General features: G+C 41.9%; 1 protein-coding gene and 1 pseudogene across 2 annotated transcripts in view; one reads left to right on the top strand and one right to left on the bottom strand.

Moving 5' to 3' along the window:
• Positions 1-23152, top strand: part of Sil1 (SIL1 nucleotide exchange factor) — a 264404-nt gene that overhangs the window by 80049 nt on the left and 161203 nt on the right. For both annotated transcript variants that reach the window (XM_070036109.1, XM_070036110.1), the window contains 2 exons: positions 1565-1678; positions 15433-15571. In XM_070036109.1, coding sequence (XP_069892210.1) covers positions 1571-1678; positions 15433-15571 — 247 coding nt within the window. In that variant the 5' untranslated portion in view covers positions 1565-1570. The remainder of the gene's footprint in view (positions 1-1564; positions 1679-15432; positions 15572-23152) is intronic.
• Positions 6156-6945, bottom strand: LOC138837299 (ferritin heavy chain-like; annotated as a pseudogene).

Below are 23152 nucleotides of genomic sequence, written 5' to 3'. Positions count from 1 at the left end.
AGAGGCCCGGAAACACAACAAATCAAAGAAAGGTTGGACAAATGGGATTGCATAAAGTTGCAGAGCTTCTGCATGGCAAAGGACATAGCTAGCAAGATCAATAGAAAGCCCATGGATTGGGAGAAGATCTTTACTAGCCATACAATGGACAAGGGTCTCATATCTAAAATATACTTGTAACTCAAAAAATTAAATCCCCCAACAACAAATCCTCAAAGAAACAACTGCCCAATAAATAAGTGGGCGAAAGACTTAAAAAGAAACTTCTCTGAAGAAGAAAGAAGGATGGCTAATAGACACATGAAGAAATGCTCAACATCCCTAGCCATAAAAGAAATGCAAATCAAAACAACATTGAGATACCACCTCACTCCAGTTAGAATGGCAAAAATCAAGAACTCTAACAACAACAGATGCTGGAGGGGATGTGGACAGAAAGGAACCTTACTTCATTGTTGGTGGGAATGTAAACTTGTTCAACCACTTTGGAAAGCAGTATGGAGGTTCCTCAAAAGACTTCACATAGATCTTCCCTATGACCCAGCAATCCCACTTTTGGGCATTTACCCAAATGTTTACAAACAAGACCACACTAAAGCTACCAGCACAACTATGCTTATTGCAGCATTATTTACCATAGCTAAGATATGGAACCAACCCAGATGCCCCTCAGTAGATGAATGGATCAAGAAAATGTGGTATATATACACAATGGAATTCTATGCCTCCATCAGAAAGAATGACATTGCCCCATTTGTTAGGAAATGGAAAAACTTGGAAAAAATTATATTAAGTGAAGTAAGCCAGGCCCAAAGAAACATAGGCCCCATTGTTTCCCTTATTTGCAATATCTAGTATATGTATGAGTCAAGCGGAAAAGGTCAGATAATGTGATGCTACGAAAATGAACCCTTAGATATGTATTTTAATGTTTTTTTCTTTCATGCATGTGTTTCTAATGCATTTATAAGATTATTTCTTTGTTGCTTTGTATGTCCCTCCCCCACAGTATAACCCCTGCTTTCACTATATTTGATGTCAGTATAACTTGTGGAGGAGATGGGGAAAAACAAGTCGTTTAAGGATACAGGTGGACCTGTTGCAACAATGAGAAGTACAAGTTGTCATGTCCAAAATGAGCTTTACAACGTCGGTGGGGGGGGGGGGGGAGGAGAAGGATTGGGATTGGGAGGGAGGGGGGAGGCTGGGAAGGGATGAGAAGGGTAAACAAAGGAGGAGGCTGCAATGCTTGGTAAGAAATGTATGCATTATCCTGCCCATGTAATTGTAATCCCTCTGTACAGTATGTTCACAAAAAAAAAACAAAAAAAACTCAAGGGTCTTGGTTAACTTTACACTTCCACTCAGGGTATGTCTACTCTTGTGTAGCTGGACTTACTCCAGAAGATGGATGGTTTAGATTTATCTATAAATGATAGAAGAATTGTTAAACAGCCATGCAAAAGTGTCTCTGACATTTTTGGAACAAATACCATTATGTTGATCACAACGCAAGGAGAATAAACACCAGCTTTCTACTGACCTTCTGTGTTTCTTCCTTCAGGGTCTGATGATGGCTCCCCAGGGCCTGCCTCCATATAGGATGGCTCCCCTGGGAATGCTGTGTGGGTTGCTATTTGCCTCCTGCTTCATCTTCTGCCTCAGTCATCAGAACCCAGTAAGTATCTTACAGCATCTAGTAGGGCTCTAAAGAGGTTTGAGAAAGCCTTTCTGTCACTAGGCTCTTGTGGGATGGGTGGGCTTTTCTTTTAGGGGAATGTGGCTTCTTTCTCCCCTTTCTTGTATCTTTTACTCTCTATTTAAAACTCAGGGCACAGTTTCCCTTTGAGGAAAAGATGATGAGGGTGATATGATAAATAATCCTTTATTTATCAGTCATTGTATTAAGTCCTTTATATATTCTCATTTAATCCTTGCAACAATCCTATGAAGTAGGCAACTTAATCATCACCCTCATTCTGAAAATAAGGAAACTTAGGGTCAAATATTTTCAGCATCCTGGCCCCAAATCCCACTACAAGTTTGAAGCAGAGCTGGGAAGGTCAACATTATCTACATGAGCTGGATACCTGTGTGACTAGCACAGGTCCTCAATAAGTTAAGACTCTATTTTTTCCTCCACTTCCCTCTTCCTTGAACTTTTTCAGGTTGTCTATATGCTCCTTTCCTCTCCTTTTCTCCTTCTTGTTTCCAAGCATTTCTTCATTAATCTAGACCTCATAGTTCTGGGTTTCTGTCTGTTGGCAGGCTGCTTGGCCTGGCCACAGCACTATAAAGCTCCTGGCCTTGTTTCCCTGACCTGTCCCAGCAATAACTTGCCCTTGACCAGCTCTCAGTGCCCTTACTTTTCCCTCCCTTGAGAATCCTCACTTGTGAGTTTCCTGACAGTTTCATTCTCTCCTGGCCACCTTTCCCAATCCCCAGGGCTGTTACTAAATGTTGGATAAAGTGCTAGAGGCCATGGAACTAGAAGCCCTTGAAGTGCAAATGACAATTGTGATGAATTTAATAACAATCCAGCTCAGCCAAGGTTCACTTCTGGCTTGTGGCAAGCTTTCACCTTCTTTCTGAAGTCATTTGTTTTTTTCTCTGCCTTTCTTTCTACTTTTTAGAGCAGAAGAGAACATACAGTTAGGGAGTCACGAATCCTTTTGAGCTTTTAAACATCTTTGACTAAGATCCTGTTGGTGCCTTATTTTGGCTGCTTCTTCAAGGACAATGAGAAGTAGGTTTCCAAGCCCCACAGGGTAGGATTGGCTACCTGGACCAGAGGTTAGGGTTCTGTCTGGCATGACTTAGTGATAAAATGACTCAGAAAAGCACTGAAGGGTCTTGAGGGATTAGTGCTGTGTTCCCTCCCTGTTTGCAGTTCATGAGGACCACCATGTTCCCTATTGAGAACTTTAGCAGGTACATAATTAACAAAGGCATGCTGATGTGTGCTATTCCCTTTTGGATAATAGTCCAACTAAATAGATGAGCTTTCAGAACCATAATTATTCTGGCCCATTTATATTAGCTCTATTGAGTCTAGTCTGAGAAAAATGTTAATACTGACTTTTGTCAACAGAAGCCACTTTTATCCTATGTCTGTTCCTAAGCTGTATCTATTTGTCATAATCTTTCATCGTGTATTAAGTACAAGTAGGAGTTGAAGTCTTTTCTCTCATACCATAAAAATTGCTGCCCTGATGGCATTTAAAATCGTAATTATGGGCTGGGAAGGTGGCTCAGTGGTAGAGCGCTTGCCTTGCAAGCCTGAGGCCCTGGGTTCGATTCCTCAGCACCATATAAGGAAAAAAAGAAAAAAGCCGGAAGTGGCGCTGTGGCTCAAGTGGTAGAGCGCTAGCCTTGAGCTGAAGAGCCGAGGGACAGCGCCCAGGCCCAGAGTTCAGGCCCCACAACCGGACCCAAAAAATAAAAAATAAAAAATAAAATAAAATCGTAATTATGCAGTGAACCACCTTCACAGTAAAGAAAATGAGGTGGGATTGGGGTGCTTATGAAACTTTCTTCAGATCTGAGAGTCCAGGAAAGTACTTCTGATGACCTGGAATTGTGTTACCAAAGGATGTTGGTGCTTGTTAATGGCCACCCAGAACACATTGCTGTGCCTACCAGTATGATCCAGACATAGCCTTTTCCTCCAGCTCATACTGTGATATTTTTTTATATGTCATATCTTAGGAATACAGATGCTAGGCGGCTGTGACACTAACCTTCAAAAAGATGATGGAAGAAGAGGGAGCTCATAGAGCTCCAGGGAAAGAGTTACAATCCCTCTGTATGTTCCCTTTTGTTACCTGCTTTGGAAGACCAGTTTTAGTGTAGATTAAATGTGATTATATAAAGCACTTACTATTGGGATTGGCACAATATGGTCAATAAATGTCAAGTTATTTTTAGAATGGATATGGCTCCTTCAGTGGTTTAATTTGAAGGATATCAAATCTTGCTCTGTTGGTATCTCTATGTCACATTCTCTGTCAACCTGTTATTGGAATTCACCCATTGTCTTGGCTCTTTGAAGCCTTTAGCTTTTAAGAATGTCATAGTCAGATACAAATGTAAGGAAGTGTGAATTGGTAAGTTGTCATCTAACACCTTAGTGGGATTTCTTGCCAGTCAGTTGAGAGGAAATTGGTATTTGGAGTGATGGTGCTAAGGAGAGAGTGCTGATGATCTAGCATGAAAGCCAGCTGGTTGGGCACCAGAGCATGGGATTTACTTCAGATCTGACCAAGAGCAGTTCTGTGCCTCTTCACCTTTTGGTCTTTCTCCTGGTTAGGACACTGCCTGGACAGAGAGGCTAGTTAATGCTTATCCTCTCTCTAATTCTGTGGTTTCTTATCTGGCCTATGGAGATCTTTGATGTGTTAATAGATGCATCAGTGTGATCTTAGTGTCCCAGCTTCATTCTCTCAACATCCAGTGTGCAACCTTTAGAACACTTTGACCAAGAAATACAAACATGAGTCTAAATTCATAGATGGGCTTTGGAACCCACAGTCTCGACCTTAAATCTCTGCTCTGCTTTTCTGATTAATATGATTTCAAATAGGCCCCATATTCATCCTTATAAAAAGGAAACAAGTGAGACTCAGATGAATCTTATGAGGAACACTTTAACTCCGGGTCTGGCCTATGAGCAGAACCTAATAAGTGGTTGCTACTGTGACCATTATAACCCAGTCCTGTGATGCTGCTTCCCAGAGTCTCTGGAACTCTCCTTTGGAACTGACTGACGAGCCGTGGATGTTCTTTCTTGTCATAGAATCTTTCTCAATATTTCTAAGTCCTTGACCTCTAAGCATAACCACATGACTTGGGCAAAATGTCTAAACTCACAGCCTATATCTGGTGAGTAGTAAGCTGATTAAACAGGGGAGCACCTCAAATTTTGTATTATTACTAAAAACTAAGGAGTTCTGTAAAATAAAATAGTGGCAGAATTTGGGTTTGTGTCTTAATATCTAGTTCAAAGATGATACCAAGAGAAAGTACAAAAACCACTTTGTTGCCAGTGTTTGGCTTCCCTAGGGTTTAAAGTATGTGGCTCAATAGTTATTTGGTTAGTTAGTATGTTTCTTTTAATTTTTAAAATTTGATTTTTAAATTTTTAATGGAATCATAGTAACTACATATTTGTAAGTTCAATACTTGAATACAATGTATAATCATAAGGATAATACAGGACACTGAAAAATCTTTTCTCAAAGCTATTTTGAAATACTGAATTGTCAGGCATGGTTATCCTGTTGTACTATGGTTATTCCTGTTTTGCAACTGTACTTCTGTTCTCATTAAACATTGTTTCTCCATTCTTTCTTCTTCTTAGGCATTAGTAACCTCTATGGTATTTGTCTTTCTGTACCTGACTTACTTCACTTAACATAAATGTCCCACAGTCAGTTCTATCCATGTTGCTGCAAATGACAATATTCCATCCTATTTTATGGCTGAATAATATTTCATTGTGTATATATATATATATACATATTTATATGGTGTATATGTACGTGTATACATGTATATATGTATATACGTACACATGTACAAGTATATATACATACACACATATACGTATATACACATGCACACACACATACACATATATATATACACACCATATTTCTTTCCCTCCTTCCTTCCTTCTCTGTCTCCCTCCTTTCTTCTTCTTCAGTTTCTTTCCCTTCTTTCTTTTTTTGGGTTTGAACTCAGGGCCTTGAGCTTGCTAGGTAAGTGCTTTGCTACTATGAACAACACCCATAGCCCTTTTTGCTTTAGTTTATTTCTCAGATAGTGTCTTAAGTTTTTCCCAGGATTAGCCTCAGACTGTAAGCCTTCTGTCTATACTTTTTAAGCAATTGGGATTACAGGCATATAAAACCATACCCAGTATATCATACTTTCTTTATCCATATATCCATTGATGGATACCATATCTTAGCTACTGTAGTGCTTCAATAAGCATGAGTATAGTCATTTATTTTAGGTACCAAATTTCTTTATTTGAAGGAATAGTGCAAATTAAAAGAACTTAGGATGTTCTGGTACAACTTATAGTAAAGGTAATGATAAGCCCAAATATGCATGCACTGCCTTGGTGACCAGAAGTCACGTGGGGCTTTGGGGAATCAGCCCAAGGCTTAGCTCTTATCACTTTCTCCCAGAGTGTGCTTGTCAAAGAGATATTCTGCCATGCCAGATTCAGGGGCTCCCATCCAGCGCAAGTTGGTGACATGGTCAACCCAATTCTTTGGTGGATTTCACCTGCTCATTCAGGTAATGAGTCTCAATGAAGTCACACAAGTGGGGGTCATTTTTTTTTTTTTTTTTTTTGGGTCCAGTCATGGGGCCTGAACTCTGGGCCTGGGCGCTGTCCCTCAGCTCTTCAGCTCAAGGCTAGCGCTCTACCACTTGAGCCATAGCACCACTTCCGGCTTTTTTCTTTTTGCTTATGTGGTGCTGAGGAATCGAACCCAGGGCCTCAGGCATGCAAGGCAAGCGCTCTACCACTGAGCCACCTTCCCAGCCCAGTGGGGGTCATTTTTGTCAGTGGCCACTTTGTACAGTTCCAGTAGTGACTGATTCACACTTTTTTCCAAGTGCAGTGAACACTTTATCGCATTCAGCCAATTTCCCAGTCATCACGGTCTGGTTTCTTGATATCCTGCAGGAAGATGCGGCCACCTCTCTGGTTCTGCAGCTTCATCAGTTTTTCTGCATGTTCTCTCTCCTCATAGAGTGGTGAAGGAAATATTTGGCAGAGTTCTTCAAAGCCACATCATCTCGGTCAAAGTAGTAAGACATGGACAGGTAGACATAGGAGGCATAGAGCTCCAGGTTGATCTGGCGGTTGATGGCGGTCTCTGAGTCCTGGTGGTAGTTCTGGTGCACCTGCGAAAGGGATGCAGTCATCATGGTGGCGGCTAGGAGAGACATAGTGGGTCGGCGCTGGAGTGTCAGAGGAGGCCCAGAGGGGCAGTGCAAGGACACGGTGAAGAGGTGGCTGGAGGTTGGTGGCTCGAGCGGGTGGCAGGGATGGAGTCGAGCACTGAGTTCCTTTCAAGCACTCTTGAAGCAGGAAACCGTGGTGACTCTCGGTGAGGATTGTCTGGCCTAATCATTTTTTTTTTTTTTTTACATATTTTCCTCCCTCCTTTTTTTTGTTTTTAGAAGAGCTGGGAAGGGACAAGGTCTTAAGTCATAGCCTGGGCTCTCTTGGATTCACTATGTAGCCCAGATTGGCCTTGAACTTGGTATCCTCCTGCCTCTGCCTCTGCCTTCTGAATGCTGGGATTATAGGCATGCATACCATATCTGACTGACATACTGATTTTAGTTTCTTTGCAAATCTAGCCTAAAGTGTGATTGTCAGATTTGTGTCAATTCTATTTCTAGTTTTTTGAGGAACCTACCACCCTGTTTTCCATGAGTATCTTAATATTTCCACCAACGGTACATGAGAGCTTGTCATCTTTGCCCCTTGACAACTTTTGTTATTTTTTGTCTTTTTGATAATAGCTATTCTGACTGTGGTGAAATGATAACTTAATGTGGTTTTGATAAGGACTTGTCTGATTATTTGTAATATTGAGCATTTTTCCATATATTTGTTAGCCATTTCCTCTTTTGAGATATGTTATTCAGATCATTTGTGTAGGGTAGTATATTTCTCTGTCTCTCTGTTTCTGTCTCTTTGTCTGTCTCTCTCTCTCAGTTGAACCCAGGATCTTTGGCATTTTAGGCAAGCATTCTTCTACTGACTATACCTTCAGCTCAATGGTTCCATGATATTCTTTGGGTGATTGTTAGTTTTAGTGCTTTTAGAAACATATCAGTTTTTCTTCCTAAATAAATGTCAGTCATTTAAGTTGTATTCTTCTAGTAGTTTTATAGTTTGGGGTCTTATATTGTAAGTCATTGATCCATTTTGAGGTGTTTTTTTTTTTAATATAATGAGAGGAGTCTTGTTTCTTTGTTCTACATGTGGGTATCTGGTTTTCTCAGTGTCATTTATTAAGACTATTGCCCTTTCTCCATTGTATCTTCTTGTAACCCTTGTAACAATCAGTTGGCAGTGCAGTGGCACATGCCTGCTTGAGGGGCAGAGGCAGACAGATTTCTTGAGCCTACTGGTTTGAAACTAGCCTGGGCATTGTAGTGAGAATCCCATCCTAAACAACCATAAAAATTCCCTTTGCTGTAAATATCTGGATTTCTGGGTTTGTTCTTCTGTTTCCTTCTTCTATTTTTATACCTGTAACTGTGTTTTGTGTGTGTGTGCACATGCACGTGCATGCTAGTCCTAGGGCTTGAACTCAGGGCCTGGGCACTATCCCTGAGCTTCTTTTCTTTTGCTCAAGGCCAGAGCTCCACCACTTGAGCCATATCACCACTTGCAGTTTTTTTCTGAATAGTTTATTGGAGATAAGAGTGTCATGGACTTTCCAACCTGGACTGGCTTTGAACCATGATTCTCAGATCTCAGCTTCCCGAGTAACTAGGATTATAGGTGTTAACTACCTGTCCCGCCCATGTTTTAGTTACTATAACGTAGTAAAATATTTTGATGTCAGATGTTGTAATACTTCCTACTTTGTTCTTTTTGCTCAGGTTTTCTTTGGCATTTTGGAGATGTTTTTATTTTGGTTTCATATAAATTTTAGTTCCATCAGTATTTTGATGGAAATGACATGGAATCTATAGTTCACTTTGGATGGACTTTTTTTTAACACCAATAAACACATGGGATACCTTTCTACTTGGGGGAAGACATATTCTGTGAATTGTTTCAGGTCCATTTGAATAAAGTTCAATTCTAGTGTTTCTTCTTCTTCTTCTTTTCTTATTAATTGTTTCTGTTTTTTGGTCTAGATGACCTGTCCTTACCTGAAAGAGAGGGTATTGATGTCCTCAATCTTTTTTTTTTTTTTGGTGGGTCGTGGGGCTTGAACTCTGGGCTTGGGTGCTGTCCCTGCGCTCTTCAGCTCAAGGTGAGTGCTCTACCACTTGAGCCACAGCACCACTTCTGGTTTTTGAGTGGTTTATTTATTTATTTATTTTTTATTTTTTTGCCAGTCATGGTACCTGAACTCTGGGCCTGGGCACTGTCCCTCAGCTCTTCAACTCAAGGCTAGTGCTCTACCACGTGAGCCACAGCACCACTTCCAGCTTTTTCTGCTTATGTGGTGCTGAGGAATCGAACCCAGGGCCTCATGCATGCAAGGGCAAGCACTCTACCACTGAGCTACCTTCCCAGCCCCTTTTTGAGTGGTTTATAGGAGATAAGAGTCTCATGGACTTTCCTGCCCAGGCTGGCTTTGAACCATGGTCCTCAGATCTCAGCCTCGTGAGTAGCTAAAAATTATACTTTGTGTAATTTGGTGCTCCCAATTATTTACAGTTATTTTTCTCTTTTTGAATTGATTCTTTTAACATTATGTGATCTTCATTGTTTCCTCTCTTCGTTTTTGGCTTAATATTTATTTTGTTTGACAAGGATCCCTACTCATGCTCACTTTTGGTTTCTGTTTACATGGCATTTTTTTTTTTCATTTACTTGAGTTTGTGTTTCTACTAGTGAAATGAGTTTCTTGCAAGGTATCATTGTTATTGCTTCTTAGTCCATTTAAGTAGTCTGTCTTTTTAAAAAAGTTTTTATTTTAATTATCTTTAACTACTTGTATAAAAGGGGTTTCAATTCAACATGTCAATTTATATGTATAGTGTATTTTGATCAGCCACCACTGTATCTTGTAAATGGGGAAGGTACTTTTATATTCAAGGTTATTATTGATAGTAAAGATATATTTGTGACATTTTGTTAATTTTTTCTGGTTGTATTATATATCTTTTGTTCCTTTGTGTTCCTGTTTTGTGTATTCTTTGTTTATCTTTGTAGTTTGGTTATTTTAGGAATTGATAAGGTTTGATTCTCTCTCTCTTATATATCTTCCCTAGTGTGTTGCTACCTATTAATGATGTGGGTTGCCTGTCGGTATCTAAGAACCATACAAGGGATTGGCCTGCACCAATGGGCCTGATTAAGGGGCCTCATGTTTGTCTAAAGGCTATGTGGTGGCAGCACCTCCAGGTCCTACATGCTCAGGAAAGGCTGCTTATCTGCTTCTCAGGGCCTCAATGTGGGTTGAACTTGTGAGAATGCACAGCTCAGTTGCTTCTTGATGCCATGGCAGGATACATGGTGCCACCTGGCTACTTCTGGAGGACTCAGTAGACCAAGTCACTCCAATGCTGGCTGCCAGGCCACTTCCTGAAGCTGTGAGTAGGTAGAGTTGCCTGGCTGCTTCCAGAGCTGATTTGGCTAAGCTACTGGTGGCAGGTGCCCAGCTGCTTCATAGAAAGCCAGGTGGGCAAAATCTCAAGATGGCACTATGTAAGGAGAGCCTGGGTAGGAGATGGCTCAATGTGAGCTCTTTCTCTGTGATAATTCAGTGGTTTTGTACCCCAACAGGTCCCAAATGGGACTCAGGGTATGGGAGGGAGCAGACTTTTGAAGCAGTAAATGGTTCAGGTGTCCATAACTATGAGCAGGCCCTGGTGGCATTCTTTTGCTTTCCCTTTCTCCCTCAAGCAGAATCCCTCAGTTTAGGCTTGATTTTGAGAGATGGGAACAGCAGATGCTGTGTGTTTAGTTTGTTTTTTTAAAAGGTCGTCTTATATCTTGAATTTATTTCTGTGCTCTGCAATATTTCTGCCAGCTCTCTACTATACTCCAGTGGTGTGCCTCAAACATACCCAGTGAAATAGCTGGTTTTTCATTGTTTTGGCCCTTTGCATTCCAGCCACCTTTAGTCATCCATGTAGCTGGATACACAGTCATCTCTTTCTTTTTCTTTCTTTCTTCTTTTTTTTTTTTTGTTGGTCATGGGGCTTGAACTCTGGGCCTGGGTGCTGTTCCTCAGCTCCTCAGCTCAAGGCAAGCGCTCTACCACTTGAGCCACAGTGCTTCTTCTGGTTTTCTGAGTGGTTTATTGGAGATAAGAGTCTCACAGACTTTACTGCCTAGGCTGGCTTTGAACCGTGATCCTTGGATCTCAGCCTCCTGAGTAGCTAGGATTACAGGCTTGAGCCACCAGCGCCTGGAACATTCATCTCTTTCTAACCCTTCCTCTTGCTTTCTTCTTCCCCCAGTCATCAGCCCACTTGGATGTGGAAAGGCTTCCCGCTTCTCTTGATGATGAGAACTTAGTTGCCTCCTCCTACCCATACTTGCTAGAAAGAACCTATTGGTATATTAAAGCACAAGTTGCAATTTAAAACTTAGAAGTTTAGTTTGGACCTCGGTGTTCTAAAAATGAGAAAAATTCACATAAAAATCCAGACTTCTGTTTCTCTTCAAGCTGAAATGCTTGGGTGTCCGTGATAGACCAGCTTAGTAGCAGATGCTTTCCTTACTCCTCAACAGGTCTGTAGTTTTACAGTTCTAGATGAAATGCTTGGGTGTCAGTGATAGACCAGCTTAGTAGCAGGTGCTTTCCTTATTCCACAACAGGTCTGTAGTTTCACAGTTCCAGAGCTCCCTGATGTTTACATCTGGCACACATCACTCATTTACATCCCTTTCTGTCTGGCCCCTAGAGGCAATTGATCAACATTTATTTGAGATGAGATTACTGTTCTCCTAATTCTTTGGTCTGTTGCTTCTGGCAAGGGGCTAGTCAACATGACTCGGTCCTAGACTACTTAGATTCTGGATACTTAGCAGACATCTGGAATGTGAAGCTAAGGCTTGCCTCTAGAAGTCAGGTACTTTGGGCGTATCTCAAAAGACCTGCCTGTCTATGGGAGGTGGCATTTGTATGTACATTTGTTCATTCTTTCAGTAGTTTCATACTAAGCCCTAATGCTAGCATTGGGGGTACAGTGATGAAAGAGACTGACAATGTCTGAGCTCAGGTAATTCAGCCATTGGAAGTCTTTGATATCTGTGACCTCCTGATAGTTTACTTTTCCTTTAGTCTTCCAAGCATACCTGCTCTCTTTTTTCCCTAGTTTTCTTTTGTGATCAGTTTTGTGAAGACCAAGTTGAAAGGATAGAAGGGGTTTGAGGGCCCAAGTTATAGAGGAGACCACCACTCCAACCTGACCTGTATTACGTAGTCACTGTTGGATGTCAGTACACATACTCTACTCTTCTGACCTGAAACTTTGGACTGCCTTCGTAAGTGGTAACAATAGCAACACTAGCCCTATATACCCAGGGCTAGTGTTTCACAATATAGTACCTCATTTAAAATGTGAGCTAGATATTATTTCTACTTTACAGATATGGAAACTGAGGCTTAGTAAGTTAAATATAATTTTACCAGAGTCATAAAAAACTGGGATTCAAACTTCGTATTACCTGATACAGAGCTTGAGTTCCTTACCACTGTGCTGGACTCAGTGCTCTTAATATTGAAATAATTCGAGGTCCTTTTGTCCAAGATATTTTCTTACAGGTCCCTAACAAGGTGTGAAATAATATCAGCTAAATGTCATACTTTTATTTCTTGTTAAGATATGAAAATTCTTGGAGGGCTCTGTATTTTTCATCAAAACCTTACCTCCTTAACCTATCCTCTGTCAGCTAATTAAAGATCAGCTCCTTAGTAACCCATGCTGGTGGGTTACTGAAGAGATGCATACATGGTGGTGGGTTACCTGAAGAGATGCATGACATCTCCTGGGCTGAGTTAGAATAATTGAAAAACCAAAATACTCAACATAGGTTTGGGCTCATATGAGAACTCTAAGAAATACATTCATTAGGGCAGAACTAAGAAGTGGAGAGAAAATATATGACAAGTGAGGTAGGAGGGCTGAAATACTTGGCCTATGTGCTAGCGTGGTTCTTTTTTGCTTTCCCGAGCACTTCCAATTTCCTGAGGCTTTACTTCTTTTATGCAAGGACAGAGTTAGAAATGGGGTAGACAAGATGAGAGGCCAGGAAGAGGCAAAGTGAGTAATACCTTGTATCTATCTTATATCTCTTTGCTGAACTGACAGTACCACATCTCATTAACTTTCCATGTTCTCCATAGGCGCTGTAAGGTAGTAGGTTTGGGGAAGTGATTTCTAACTTGGATGTCTAGCCCAGCTGGATTTGCACCTTCTCACTTGTAACTCTTACTCTGGTTTAGAATCCCCCAAGAGGTCATTTGTAATATATGATAGGCAGAATTGCCAAAGCTGCATGGGAATCAGTTGGGACTCAGCTGCCACTTTTTTTTTTTGGGTCCGGTCATGGGGCCTGAACTCTGGGCCTGGGTGCTGTCCCTCACTCTTCAGCTCAAGACCAGCACTCTACCACTTGAGCTACAGTGCCACTTCCAGCTTTTTTCTTTTTTCTTATGTGGTGCTGAGGAATCGAACCCAGGGCCTCATGCATGCAAGGCAAGCGCTCTACCACTGAGCCAACTTCCCAGCCACTTTTTGTACATCCATGGTCATTTCAGGTCCTCGAAAAATCCCAGCTTCCCAGAGCTGGTGGAACTTGAACCCATGATCAGCAAAAGGAAGATTTTTTTATTTAGCCACGTGGCATCTTTCCCCAGCTCACAGAGATGGAGAACAGCCCCGTTTGCTTTTCATGGGGGATTTTTATAGGAAGAGGGGTTTCACGTAGGTAATGTTTACCAAAGCAAGCAAACAAGGCTACAGAAGCAAAACATAGCCTTGAGTCATAAGAGCATAGGCAAAACATAATTTTGACCTAGTCAGCATGATAGATCCTATCAATGCTATTGACATTATTACAAGTCAAAACATATTATTGGCTTACAGAAGTCAAAACATGGGGCTGGGAAGTTGGCTCAGTGGTAGAGCGCTTGCCTTGCATGCCTGAGGCCCTGGGTTCGATTCCTCAGCACCACATAAGCAAAAAGAAAAAAGCCGGAAGTGGTGCTGTGGCTCAAGTGGTAGAGCGCTAGCCTTGATCTGAAGAGCTGAGGGACAGCGCCCAGGCCCAGAGTTCAGGCCCCACGACCGGACCAAAAAAAAAAAAAAAAAGAAGTCAAAACATAACCTTGGGAAGGGGGGTAGTATATTTTAAATTTCAAAACATTAGAAACTCATTCCCATAGTTGGGGGAAAACTTCTTTACAGAAATGATTTTTATTATAAGCTCCTGACTAATACAGCAACTCAGTACAGCTGGTGATAAGCCTCAAGCTTTGTCAGTGGCCTACAGCAAAGTTGTGGTAAACTGTATAGCTGCCAGCCTGGGAAGCTTGAGAGAGGGAGAGATGTTTGCTTTTAAGCAAGGATGTTTCTGATTTCACAGTTTTGTTCCCATGGATACCCTTCTTTTCCAAGGGAGAGGGGCTCAGGGGAGAGAGTATGTTTTCTTCAGCAGGAGGGACTAAGGGCTAGACTATAGAAAGAAACTTTTTACCAATGAATAGTAACTCAGATACCTTGAATTTTTGGTGGGGATTATCACAGCCCTATGTCTCTATTTCCTTTTATAAATATCTTTGTTTAAATTCTGAAAACAAGCCGGGTGCTGGTGGCTCATGCCTGTAATCCTATCTACTCAGGAGGCAGAGGTCTGAGCATTGCAGTTCAAAGCCAGCCCAGGAAGGAAAGTCCGTGAGTCTTTTATCTCCAATAAACTACTCAGAAAACCAGAAGTGGCTCTGTGGCTCAAGTAGTTGAGCGCTAGCCTTGAGCTGAAGAGCTGAGGGAGAGGGCCCGGGTCCAGAGTTCAAGCCACACAACTGACAAAAAATAAATAAATAAATAAAAAATCTGAAAACAATATGTATAGGCTTTAAATGTTCAATAGTATAGTAGCATGTCAAATAGAAAGCAAAAAGACCCAGCTGGTCATGGTGGCCCATGCCTGTAATCTTAACTATTTGGGAGGCAAAAATCGGGATTGAGTCCTGCCCAGGCAAAGAGAAGTTCTTGAGACTCCATCTGAAATCAGTGGTTGGGTGCAGTGACACACCTGTTAAGTAGAAACTTCTCAGCCCAGGCCAGCCCAGGCATTAAGCATAAATTGAGACCTTATTTTTAAAATAATCAAAGCAAAAAAAAAAAAAAAAGATGTGGCTCAAGTGCTAGAGTACCCCCTAATGCTGGGGGTGAAGGGAGAAAACCAAAGACTCTTGTTAATACATCTGCCTAGTATTCTAATTTAATCTCCTTAATATAGTGTAGAATCTTCTGGTGTTTTTTCTTGTGCACTTACAAAAGTATTGTATACATATGATACCATGTTGTATTCATTTAACCATATCATTTCATACATGCTGGTTCTGAGGCTGACCTTTTGCATATGTCCAACATGTCTGAGAAAGGTAGAGGATCATGGGAGAAGAGTATGCCATCTCCTACTGTTTTCTTTCTGCTTGTCTGGCTGGCAGTGTTTGATCATGGCAGTTTGCTTTTTTGCAGAATAAGTTTGCACTGACCAACCCAGAGAAGAGCAGCATGAAAGAATCAGAGAGAAAGGAAGCCAAAGCTGAAGAGGATCTGGATCCTGAGATTCTGGAGGTGTTTCACCCAACTGAGGAATGGCAGGCCCTTCGGCCAGGTACTAATACCCCTAGTGACATACTCAGAATTCAAAGTATGTCCTTTGTGTTGGGCTCCGTTCAAGGAGCAGCCACTGTCTGACCTGCTGGCAGGGAAGAGGTGAACCATTACAGTGGTAGTTGCTTCTGTTTCAGGGCTTGTGGGCCTTTATTTTCCAGCAGAACAGAGAGTATAGCATCTGAATGCACTGGAAGGAAGGCAAGGCAGTGGGTGGCCATGCTTTCTGAGCAAGTGATTGAAAACTTTCTTTCCTTGCACTTCTGAAGCACAGGAGAGGCAGTGACATGTGCCTTGCTCTGCAAATGCTATTTTGGGCTCTGCTGCTCGGCTCAATGCTGCTGAAATATTGTTCACTGGAGAGTCCTGAACACTGGTGCAGGGCAGGAGTGCTCTGTTTTTAAAGGAACCTATGCCAAGAAAAAGGGGCTGGCTCTGGCCTGCTTTTTAAATGCAGTGTCCTCAGAAGGAGCAACCTTCTACCACTATCATGAGCCTCTGCTCAGGGCTTCAAATAATAATAAAAATAGTCAGCAATTGTGGAGTGTTTGCCATGTTTAGGTATTATTTTCTAGCATAAATATTGAGGCTCAGGGAGGTTAGTAGGTAACTTGTCCTGTGCCATTCAGCTAACTTATCCTAGGTAATTGGCCTCTGAGACTGGATTTGCTATCCTCCTACTTTGTCCTTCTCAGTCCCAGCTATCCTTGGTTAGAACTCACCATGCTGATACTTGGGACTATTGCATTTTCTTACAGTGGCAAGGTGGATGGCAAGCCCTGGCAGCTGCCATAGTACAGTTCATTAGCTTCTTGCTGATATTCATCACTATGTCCTTACTGCCCTCATAGCTGCTGTGCTGGCAAGGAAAGCATTTGTTGTGCCAGCCAGATTTCTGATAGCAGTATCACTCCTACTGGGCTTGCATACGGGTAGTTGCTGCCGCAGAAGAATGATAAAGCACCAAAGAAACCAAGTGGGAGCTAATGGTATTGGGAAGAAGGAGGTAGAAAAACAAGGGATATTGGGTTCAGCAGCTATAATTTCAAGCTGGCTTCTCCCAACTTTACTGAGAACTGAGCCCCCTGATCCCTGAAGAATAAAGTTAGAGGAACTTTAGGGATAAGGAATAGAAGCTGTGGGCCATGTCCACTGGTTTTATGTAGACTTTCTCATGTCAGTTTTAACCAGACAAGCATGTCAGGCAGGTGGAAGCTGATGTTTTGGGGCCTGTACCCACACTCTATTTGTTCTGTGGTTGAGTCAAGACCATCATCCATACTGTAGACAGAACAAGGCTGATAGTTTTGATCTTGTCTCATTGAGCAGTGGGACTACGGCTAATGGCTAAAAGAAAGAGGTCTTCTATATATCCCTGAGGATGAAGAACCTTCCAAGGGCAACAAGGGTGGAAGGTGATTTCTGGGAGCTTTTTGAAGAACTGGAGTGACACACATGTTTTTACATTTAATTTGATAGCTCTACTGACTTTACACTTCACCATGGAGTTTCTCAAGAGCTTCTATACAAAATTCCCTTGCAGCTTTCCCAAAGTTAGCATATGGTATACTGAAAGAGGTCCCTATAGATCAGAAAGCCAAGCGACTCTGGTTCTAGTCAGACTTGCCTTATCTAGGAAAGAGCATTTTCCAACCATACCCTATCTGCAAGGCAGAACTAGTAAGCAAAATTAGGTGGTAGGTAGGCTTGTTCTACCCACAGTGTCTGATGTGGAGTGATTTGGAGTCTACACCATGGAGTCAGACAAGTAAAATAGACAAGTCATTATTAAGATTCCTGTACAGGAATGATAGAAGATTGGCCTTTTACTGGTCTATGTACATAGCTGGCTCTTGCTTTCATACAGAATGCTACCAGGGAACTTCCTATATAGCTACCTAAAGGTTAAAAGAAATGTACCCACACCAGGTGCCAGTGGCTCACACCTGTAATCCTAGCTAATCGGGAGACTTAGATCTGAGGATCAAGGTTCAAAGCCAGTCCAAGCAGAAAAGTCCTTGTGAAACTCTTATCTCCAATTAACCACCAGAAAATTGGAAGTACAGCTGTAACTCAAGGTGGTAGAGTGCTAGCCTTGAGCAGAAGAGCTCAGGGACAGTACCCAGGCTGAGTTCAAGCCCCACAACGTACAGAAAAAGAGAAAGAAAGAAGGAAGGAAAGAAAGAAAGAAAGAAAGGAGGGAAGGAAGTACAAGTTGTCATGCCCAAAATGAGCTTTACAACTAGTCGGTGCGGGGGGAGGGGGGGCGGGGGGGAAGGAGAAGGATTGGGATTGGGGGGGAGGGGGGAGGCTGGGAAGGGATGTGAAGGGTAAACAAAAGGAGGAGGCTGCAATGCTTGGTAAGAAATGTACGCATTATCCTGCCCATGTAATTGTAACCCCTCTGTACAGTATGTTCACAAATAAAAACAAAAAAAAAAAAAAAAAGAAAGGAGGGAAGGAAGGAAAAAAAAGAAAATAAAAAGAAAGTAAAAAGAAATGTAGCCAGTCTTCACAACATCTTTGATAGGTAGGTAAATGGGAAGGTAGTGGCAAACAACAGACTCACCAAAGCCACTCTTCAGTTTAAAGCCTGACTTTGCTACTTAGAGAATTTTGGGCAAGCCACAGACTTCTCTTTGGTTTTCCCAGTGGTAATATGAGGGAAATGTCCTGCCTGTCCGCTGCTCAGGAGATGCAGTAGCTGCAGAGATGCAGATGACACTAGATGCAAAGCCCTCTAATTCCTGCTACCAAGACATTACTTCATATACAGCTATTTTAGTTTTCAACAGTAATTTCTCCACACTCCTTCAACTGATTATGGAACTGAATGCTCATGAGGGTTGATGAGCATGTGGTTTGCCTTTCTGTGGTCTTAATGGGACTTCGGTTGTAGAGATGTCCACAGTCATGAAATGTCTTCCCTTTGTCTCTCAGTTCTTTGTATGGAGAAGGGTAAGAACAGGTAGAAGGATTAACAGAACATTCCTTGTTCCACACAGGAAGATAGTTCACTCTACTACCTGATTCTCACTTCCACTTCCTGTTTGGGAATTTTAAAGAAAATTCAAATTTATATAGACAGTTATTAACCTCATTATTGGTATTTTCTGTTCCTTCAGAATTTTTTTTTTTTTTTTTTTTGGGTCCGGTTGTGGGGCCTGAACTCTGGGCCTGGGCGCTGCCCCTCAGCTCTTCAACTCAAGGCTAGCACTCTACCACTTGAGCCACAGTGCCACTTCCGGCTTTTTTCTTTTTTGCTTATGTGGTGCTGAGGAATCGAACCTAGGGCCTCAGGCATGCAAGGCAAGCGCTCTACCACTGAGCCACCTTCCCAGCCCTCCTTCACATTTTTTAAAGGAAGACTAAAACTGATTCTAGCAGGGTACATGAACTGTTTTGGTGTGGGCTGGGCACATTTGAAAACAAATTTGCTGCTTCAGTCTGACATACCAGGATAACAATCTATGACTTCATGGGTCTTCCCACCAGGGCAAGTAGGAATAGAGTCCCAGCATACCTGGGGCAGCTATAGGTCTCTCTCCTAAAGTCTTCCTGCCTCTGTTATTGTCACAATCCTCACTGGGAGTCACTTGTTCCTAGAAGTGATTTTCCTGTCTCTTTTCTAGTTTATTTTGGGATCTACCTCACCTTACAGAGGCACAGCAAGCATTTGAGTGTGGATTCAGTATCAGCTGTTCACAAGCAAGGAATGAAAGCTGTTTGCTGGCAGGTCCTGCTAGTTCTGGGTAGAAAACTCAGAATTTTTCTAGAACCCTGGACCCCTGAATTCCAGGATTTCATTCCTGTGTACTTCTTATTACAGAATGTTGATTACAGGTAAACTCAGTGGGCCATCTGCTGTCTGTACATTTCCAGTCACTGTACTCATGGTTAGAGATATAGATAATGGCTTATATTTACTGAGTACTGACTCTGCCAAGCATCCTTTGAGGGCAGATGCTATAACTATGCTTAATTTTATAGACAAACTGAGTCTCATAGAGAAAAATGACTTAGCCAAACAACCAGTAAGTGGTAGAGTCAGAATTCAAAGTCAATTTTGTCTGGCTCTTAGCCCCAGCTCATACTCTCCCTGGGGAATAAAAACATGATCTCTATTCTTAGTAGCTTACAGTCTTACATAGGATGCAGATGCAGAAAGAGAGAGGCTGGGGGAGGGAGGGAGGGAGAGAGAGGGAGGAAGACAGGCAGGATGGAAGGGAAGAGGAGGAAGGGAAGGAAGGAAGGAAAAAGGAAGGAAGGAAAGAAGGAAAGAGAAAGAACAAAAGAAAGCAAGAAAGAAAGAAAGAGGAAAAAAGAGGGAAGAAAGTATTTTTTGTGTGTATATGTCAGTCCTAGAGATTGAACCTGAGGCCTGAGTGCTATCCCTAACTTTGTGTGTGTGTGTGTGTGTGTGTGTGTGAGAGAGAGAGAGAGAGAGAGAGAGAGAGAGAGAGAGAGAGAGAGAGAGAGAGAGAGAGAGAGAGAGAGAGAGAGAGAGAGAGAAAGAAAGAGAGAGAGAGAGAGAGATCGAGGGGGGGGGGGTTAGTACTCTACCACACGAACCACAGCTCTACTTTGGCTTTTGGGTGGTTTATTGGAGATAAGAGTCTAATGGACTTTTTCCCCTGGGATAGCTTTTAACCGTGATCCTGAGGTCTCAGGCTCCTGAGTTGCTAGGATTACAGATATGAGCCATTGGTACCTGGCTTGATTTAGAATGTTTTGATAGAAGTGTTTGGTGTTGGATTATGTGGCAAGGCTAGGACCTTGAGTTCTTGGTTGCTGTTTGATAAATATGAGCCTCTAACTTTACTTACAGTTTTGTTTGAGCTGCTTGATGAGGTTGCTTAGAATTTCTGAACCTTAATTTCTTCATATGAATATGGGGTTGAAAATATACCTACTGTATAGATGGTATAAGAATGAAACAAGAACCAGGGCTCCGGTGGCTCATGCCTGTAATCCTAGCTACTCAGGAGGCTGAGATCTGAGGATCTTGGTTTGAAGCCAGTATGGGCAGGAAAGTCCTGAGAGACTTTTATCTTCAATAAACTACTCAGGACAAGCTGGAAGTGATGCTGTGGCTCAAGTGGTAGAGTACTTGCCTTGAGCTGAAGAGTGCAGGACAGCACCCAAGCCCAGAGTTCAAGCCCCATGACTGACAAAAACAAAACAAAAACAAAAACAAAAAGAATGGAAAAAGAATAACATAGGTAAATTATTTTTGCAGAGGGCCTAGCACAGGGGCCATGGGACTATAGTTGTTATTTAAAAAATATATACCAGGCTGGGTGCTGGTGGTTTATGCTTATAATCCTAGCTACTCAGGAGGCTGAGGTCTTAGGATCCAGGTTTCAAGCCAGTCCAGAGCAGGAAAGTCTGTGAGACACTTAGACCAGTAATCAGCAAAAAGCTGAAAATGGAGCTATGACTCAAGTGGTAGAGTGACTGCTTTGACTGAAAAAGCTAAGGAACAGGGCCCAGTCCCAGAATTAAAGCCCCCACACTAGAACAGGAGTGTGCACTCATGTGCTCACACACACACAGACAGAACTTAAAAAAACCAACAACAGCAAAACTCACATAGGTTTGCCTTTTCCCTTTCTATGTGACTTGAACGTGAAGTAGAGGTGAGGAGGCCCTAGACAAAGGATCCTTTGTTCATTTGCTAGCCACGTGTGCTCATGGAAGTATCCAGGCTCAAACCTGGGGTTGCTTATTGACCTGATCTGACTTCTAGGCAGGCTACAAGAATGTTTGAAGTGTTGGCTTTAGCACAAAGGGCCCACTGGATGGGAGTAAGCAAGAAGTCAGTGCGGGAACACATTTGTGTGTAGGGGGAAGGGAGAAAAAAATGGAAATCAACAACTGATGAGAACAATCCAAGAATTATAGAGCACCAGCCATCCGGTCAGATCATTTCATATCTGCATGAGGAATAAGAGGGAATTGAATTTTGGAAACCTCATTTATAGGAGACCAATTATACTGATTTCAAGTATTTAAGAGAGGAGCCTGATTTCTTGCAGGCTCTGGACTTCTGTCTGGAGTACCTGACTGTAGTCTGGGTACTGCAGGGTTGTCTCTGAGGGGCCGTTGGTCCTTTGCAGCTTCAGGGAGGCTGTGTGATTCGTCAGTTCTCAGATACCAATTAAGTGTCAACGAAATCAAGTTGTTTTGCTACCAGGGATTAGTGTCAGATTCCATAAGTTAAAGAGCTAAGTCCTCTAAGACTGGTTCTGTTTCAGATGCTAATTGCAAGTTCTGGGTCAGCTGTACTTCTCACAGTCCAGCTTATATAGTAATCAAGGATTCCTACAAACCCCTTCTCAGGTTTGATAATTAGCTATAATGTCTGACAGAACTCATGACAATACTTTATATTTACCTGCTTATTATAATGGCTGTGACTCAGGAACAACCAAGAAGAAGAGATGCATATGCTGAGCTACTAGAGTACATAGAGAGGCCAGTTCGCAGAATTTCCATGCCTTCGCTCAGTGTGCCATCTTCCAATTCAAATGGAGTTAAGGAAACTTTCTGAAGCCTGTTTTGAGGCCTTAATGAAAGATTTATTATGTAGGCATGGAGTATTGGCTTTGGGTAATTGAACTCCTTATCTAACTTAGTAGAAGTTAGGCTGGGAGAAAGTTTCAACTCTATTCATGATATGACTTTCTGGTGATCAGACCCCAAGCTGAAGGTACTTAGAAGTTCTAGTGTCACTTCATTATCATAAATCATAAGATAGGGGTAGGCAAGGGATAGTGTGAGAACAACAAAGGAAGAAGAAATGCTTGATAAGAAATGTACTTATTACCTTACACATGTAACTGTGACCCCTCTGTACAGCATCTTTACAAAAAATTTTTTTTAAATCATAAAATATGGTTGAAAGGTGCTTGTTGCAAATATCAAGATACTCCTATCACTTGGGATTTTTTTTGGCTTTTGGGAGGACTGAATCTGGAACCAGGAGCAAAGATCAGGTGCATTTTTATTATTTCACAGACTGCAATTGAGGTGGGACTAAAAGGGAAAGACCCTATGCCTTTCTACCACCTCTCTGTCTCTGAGAAGCAAATGACCATCCTTCCTTTGCCTAAGAGGGATTAGCTTTTATATGTGGTCCCGAAGGTGGTATCCAAGAATATGACCTTTTTGGTCCCATCTTTAACACATAGAAAAATGCACACCCACAAATAGTTATGAACAGTAACTAGGTAGGAGCTGGATTTACTGTTAAAAGATGTTCCCACTTAGGCCCCTGTAGCTCATCAGAATAAGACATTCAAACTTTTTGACTGCTACCAGGAAGTAATGCCCGGTGGAAGGGTTATAGCCAGGAGTCTGTATTGGATCTCTTGTTCAAACACAGTGCTGGAAAAATGGGATAGAGCATAATAGATGAAACTATAGTTTTGTGAGGTGACCTACCTCTTTATTTGGTCATGAATCACTAACTCCAGCAACTTTTCAACATGACATATTCAACAGAATTTATTTTTGACACTGCCTCCTTCTGCACAGCGTACCTTCCTTCCCTAGTTTGAGGCCTTTAAAGTCTTCTGGG

Source organism: Dipodomys merriami, unplaced genomic scaffold, assembly GCF_024711535.1.
Source record: "Dipodomys merriami isolate MVZ:Mamm:240054 unplaced genomic scaffold, mDipMer1.0.p SCAF_27, whole genome shotgun sequence".
NCBI lineage: Eukaryota > Metazoa > Chordata > Mammalia > Rodentia > Heteromyidae > Dipodomys > Dipodomys merriami.
Note: the sequence above shows the minus strand (reverse complement) of the source record. Positions and strands in the feature narration are given on the sequence as shown.